General features: G+C 44.7%; 1 protein-coding gene across 1 annotated transcript; it reads right to left on the bottom strand.

The window, feature by feature from the left end:
• Positions 1 to 2876: 2876 nt before the first annotated feature.
• Positions 2877 to 3794, bottom strand: LOC309557764 (taste receptor type 2 member 4-like; the record flags this gene model as incomplete). Its single annotated transcript, XM_082260529.1, has 1 exon — positions 2877 to 3794. One exon carries the CDS (start codon positions 3792 to 3794, stop codon positions 2877 to 2879), a length of 918 nt encoding a protein of 305 aa, XP_082116655.1.
• Between the last annotated feature and the right edge of the window lie 1913 nt (positions 3795 to 5707).

Here is a 5707-nt window from a genome sequence, read left to right on the forward strand (position 1 = left end):
TCTTCTCTAGTCTAACACACATACACCCATTCTTTCCGAATCTCTCATACCAGGGTCCTTTTTATCCAGACTTGAGACCCACATCTCCACTGGGGGTTGGTAATCACAGTTATTGAAGACATCTTGAACCAAAGGTCATAAAATGACATTCCTGTCCCAGGCTAAGTGTTGAGCTCTTGATCCGATGACCATTCAAGAAGTCCACATGATTCCTCCAACTCTCGGAGGTATGTGTTTTGGCTAGGGTTGGGCAGTAAACCCTGCAGGGGTCCTGGTATTCAGGATGTGCAACCAATCCTTCCCCCTTCACAAGCCATACTGGCCATGCGCAGGTGCATTGAATAGCCTTAGGAGTCCTACTGGTCAAATAATAATGTTAAGTAAGGGCAGTTTTGGGACTTTAGATGAGACACCAGCTGGGTAAGGCTGTGCGTCTCCATCCCTGAGATGAAAATTAAAGAAAAAAAGTTGGGACTTTGAATGAGGTGCGTGAGAACAATCGGCCCTAAAAAAACCATTTTCACCGACCAGTCTGCTAACAAGCCGAATCAACCTGTCTAACAATGTTGGTTAAAAACAGGGGTTTAGTTAACGCACATTTGCAAACACATGTGTATACTAGGGTAAGGCCCCCTCACGGCACCCTGTATAACTTGCAGTCCTAACACTACCAATTTATAAGTGTCTCCACAATGGGAGCACATGCTACCTAATGGATAGATGAGGGACAGGTGGGTATGGAGGTAGCCCGGGCCTCCCCCAACCTGCCCCCATCTATGACTGGCATTCAAAGTGTATAACAAGATCACAAGTAAATAACAATCCAATGGCTCAATGATAGCCACAGGGTTGAAACTAAAAATGACCGACAGAGGTTTTCTTAGGGCCAGTTGTTCTCACGCACCTCATTCAAAGTCCCAACTTTTTTTCTTTAAATATTAATGACCTCATGCATTCCTCCTCTTCTTTGATGTTGGCCTCAATGCACAGTCCTTTCAACTTGGTCTCTGGAATTGTCACATTAAGTTCATGTCCCCGTTACACTGATATCAATTTTTTAAATAAAATATTATATAGTGGTGAGCGTGTCAGAACACCAGAGAAAGGGGTAAAGGTTTTCAAAATCCCCCAATGGTAAAATGGAAGTCTGATGTTTCTATGTTATTAAGGACATTGTCTATGTTTATATAATATATAGTCTGGGTTTATGTAATATGTAGACCAGGGTTTCTCAACCGGGGTTCCTCCTGAGGTTTCTAGGGGTTCCTCCTGAGGTTGCTAGGGGTTCCTCCTGAGGTTGCTAGGGGTTCCTTGAGCAATGGGCAATTTCTGCCTCTCAGATAAGTTCCCAATGACACCATTGTTCCTTTTAGCTATCTGTAAGGGGGGTAATTCTTCCCAATGATGACAAGAGTAAGGAGCATTCTTCCCACTGACCGTCACACTAATGTGTCATGAGTTGTAGTTTTTATTTTTAGAAGCTGTCCCCCGAAACCAGTGTAACGGAACAGGACACCCCTGACTGGGTACCTCCATTGGCAGATGCTCCTAGTGCTTCCCGAGGGCTCCAAGCACTCCACCAGACACCGTAACCACTTCAACCAGAAATTTGTTTCAAGGGTTCCTCTGTGTTGAAAAGGTTGGTGTAGACCAGGGGTCTTCAAACTATGGCCCTCCAGTTGTTCAATAACTACAATTCCCATCATGCCTAGTCATGTCTGTGAATGTCAGAGTTTTACAATGCCTGATTTTAACCCCTGTTTTTAACGCATACTGTTAGACAGGTTAATTTGGCTGGTTGCTGGCTGGTTGGTAAGTAGTGACTGGAAATCCCTTCGTTTTTGATCTACGTTTGCCCTTCCAGTGCTCCTTACTATCAAGACCAGTTATAGGTGGGGGAGGTGACCACTTTTTGCAATATCGTATAACGTTTATATTGGTCAGGCAGCGCACTGACACCTTTGCTGCCATTGTGCTATGTGCTGGGTGTTCAGTGTGACCATGCGCCTTTAAGGAGGGGTGGGCTCCTTCCAGTCACCTGTCCTCCATCTATCTCATCAGAATGCATGTGCTTCCATTGTAGAGACTCTTTAAAGGTAGAGTTAGGGACTGCAGATATCAGGGTGCCTTGGCGCGGCCTGCAGCTTACGCATGTATTTGCAAATGTGTGCAACTAAACCCCTGTTTTAACGCATACTGTTAGACAGGTTAATTTGGCTGGTTGCTGGCTGGTTGGTAAGTAGTGACTGGAAATCCCTTCGTTTTTGGTCTTCAAACTATGGCCCTCCAGTTGTTCAATAACTACAATTCCCATCATGCCTAGTCATGTCTGTGAATGTCAGAGTTTTACAATGCCTTGTGGGATGTGTAGTTCTGCAACAGCTGGAGGGCCGGAGTTTGAGGATCCCTGGTGTAGACCAACCTAAGTACATATACTAATGCCTCGTTTCCACTGAGTGGTACGGTACGGTTCGGTTCAGTACAGTACGGTTCGGAACGGTACACATTGCGTTTCCACTGCCAATAGTACCCTTTCATGATAGGCGTGGTGTAGCAGGAAAGCTGTGATAGAGGATTCTCTGTCAACCAATCAAAGTTCTGCAGAGTGTAGCTCCACCCTGTTGGTACGGTACTAATGTGCTTGGTACTCCAACGAAAGGGTACCAAAAAGTGGTACGGTACGGTTCGGAATTAGGGTACCATTCATAATGGAAACGGCATAAATAGCGTACCGTACAGAACTGTACCAGAAAGCTCAGTGGAAACGAGCCATTAGTTTGTATAATACATTGACCAAGTTTTATAAGTACTGTTTATAGACCCATATGTATCCACAAATGCATAAGATCCAAGAACGGTATTGGCTGACATGAGTCCTAGTTCTGACCTCCCATTAATCTTCCAGCAGAGAACATTTGTAAAAACCTCTTCTTCAACTTGCGGCTAGACTGGATAATAATGGCGGCTTCTGCCGATGGAAAGCTAAAAATCAATAACCGGATAATGAACTGTGCAGTGTCTCTGTAGGAGTTGAAGAAAGACAATCCCGTGAGTTTAACGATCTCAATGACGTTGATAATGACAGAGAAGACAAGTAACAATATCATGGTTCTCACAGCGCTGAAATGAGCCTGGAGGTTTGGAGGAGCAAATCCCAAGCCGTTCGTCTTCACCTTCCAGATATGTCTGAACATAGCGGACATGGTCACCATGAGGGAGCTGAGGGTCATCAGGAAGGGCAGGAAGGAACAGAGGCAGCTGGTCACTATTACACTGAGGTTAGAAATGGAGACTTCAAAACGGAGGAATGTGTTACTAAGGGTGGAGTTGTCATCAGAGATTTGGATGTTAAGATACCAGACTGACAGAATAGACGGGATAAAAGACGCAACCGCAGAGAGGAGAAGCAGGTGAGGCAAGAAGGACACGAGGATTCTCTTCATCCGGATAAAGAGTCGGTGTCTGATGTTGGTGATGGTGGTACAGTAATAGGTGCAGAGCCAGGCAGTCAGCCAATAGCTGAACTTTAAGTGGAAAGGGATGATAATCATCATTGCATGATACAACTTCTCAACATGAAAAATAAATGATGTTGTAATGAAATTCCCGAGCATCATTCCTCGCATGCTAATGTTCGTGGCTCCCATGACCAGCTGGATGAGGCTGGAGGGGTTCAGCTTCATCCCATTCCTGAAGCTTTTCAAGTGGAAGACCAAAATAAAAAAGTTAAGGTTGAAGGACAGAAGACTTTCTAAGACATGAATGGATATGCAGACTATAGCTAGCAGCTCCATTTTCAGTTCTGTTTTCCTCCGTCTCCCCGGAAAGGACTGGCACAGAGTGTCCTGGAGAACTTATTCAACTTTATCCAATGCAAATAGTCGCCTCGCCGATCTACACCATTCAGCAATACGATACCAGGGCGCGTTCCTCTGGGTGTGCCGAGCTGACAAAGCTGAAGAATGTTCCTTTTTTTTTTTTCTCAGTTTTAACCACTTAAGCCCCGGAAGATTTTACCCCCTTCCACACCAGGGCCTATTTTGCGATTCGGCACTGCTTGAATTTAATGGACAATTGCGCAGTCGTGCGACGCTGTACCCAAACAAATTTGGCATCCTTTTTTTCCCCCACAAACAGAGCTTTCTTTTGGTGGTATTTGATCACCTGTGCGATTTTTTGATCATGTGCTATAAACAAAAAAAGAGCGACAATTTTGCAAAAATAACAAAATTTTTACATTTTTAATATGAAATTCCCCCCCCAAAAAATGTAAAAATCAAAATTTTTTAACATTTTAGGCCAATTTTTTTTTTTTTTACCATATGTTTGGTAAAAAAAATTGCAAAAAGCGTATTTTGATTGGTTTGCGCAAAAGTTATTGCGTTTACTAAAAAGGGAAAGATTTTTGTCATTTTTATTGTTTTTTTTTTAACGCGTAATGGCGGCGATCTGCAATTTTTTTTGCGGGACTGCGACATTGCGGTGGACAGATCGGACCCTTGACTGACATTTTTGACACTTTTGGGGGTACCAGTGACATTACTACAGTAATCAGTGCTATACATATGCACTGTTACTGTAAAATTACACTGGCAGGGAAGGGGTTAACTTTATTTGAGAGGGAGGGGTTAAGTGTGTCCTAGGGGCATGCTTCTAACTGTCATTGGATGTGGCTGTGTGTGTAACAGCACAGATCTACGGTCCTACATAGCAGGACCGTATGATCTGTGCTTTTACACAGGGGAGAATGACAGGCGGCTTGTTTACATCAGCCGCCTGCCTTTCTCCCTCTCTACCCAACGATCGCGAGTGACTGGCGGACATCGAGTCCGCCGGTCACACGCACGGGCTTCCTAGTGAACGAGCGGGGGCAGGAGCGCGCCTCCAGTGGCGCGCGCTCGTCCCCTATTGGCTCCCAGGCTAGTGACTACCGATACGTCACTTTGCCTGGGAGGGGCTGACCGCCGCCGTATGTAGTCGGCAAGGCGGCGGTCGGCAAGTGGTTAACACAAAACCCTTTTGACATTCCTCATGCCTATCATTAATGAAACTTTACAAAGTGGACCTGTCATACAAAATAAACTCACTTTATTAGGTACACCTGTTCAATGGCTCTATAACACAAATTGCTAGTCAGCCAATCACATGGCAGCAGCTTAATGTATTTAGGTATCTAGACGTAGTGAAGACGACTTGCTGATGTTCAAACAGAGCATCAGAATGGGGAATAAAAGTGGATTGAAGTGACTTTGAACGTGGCATGGTTGTTGGTGGCAGACGGGCTGGTCTGAGTATTTCTGGGATTGTCACTGTGATGGTACCCACCGTCACTGGGAGTGAAAAACAGATACTTAATGGTTTGGATTGTTTCAAGTGGGAGAGTAATACTGTATTTGTCAGTAATATCTCTCAAGAAGTTTGAAGATTTAATCCCACTTTACACTGTGAGACCTATAGCCTGTTGCCATGAAGTCTGTGACACCTAGATGTGTATTCCGTGTACTTCAATGGATTTGCAATGGAATTATTTTAGAGAATGTATAAAGGGCTTGTGTCAGGGAAGGTTTTCCCAAAGTGCAAATAATGTTGCCAGGTGCATATATGTGCATAGGCATGGGCCAGCGAGCGTCTGAGCAAGGGTGTGCAGGTGTGCGCATATGTGTGCGCACATGTGCATGGCATGCTCGGGCGTGCACCTGTAACTAAT

Source organism: Pelophylax lessonae (assembly GCF_965119305.1).
Source record: "Pelophylax lessonae genome assembly, chromosome: 6".
In the NCBI taxonomy this organism is placed as follows: domain Eukaryota; kingdom Metazoa; phylum Chordata; class Amphibia; order Anura; family Ranidae; genus Pelophylax; species Pelophylax lessonae.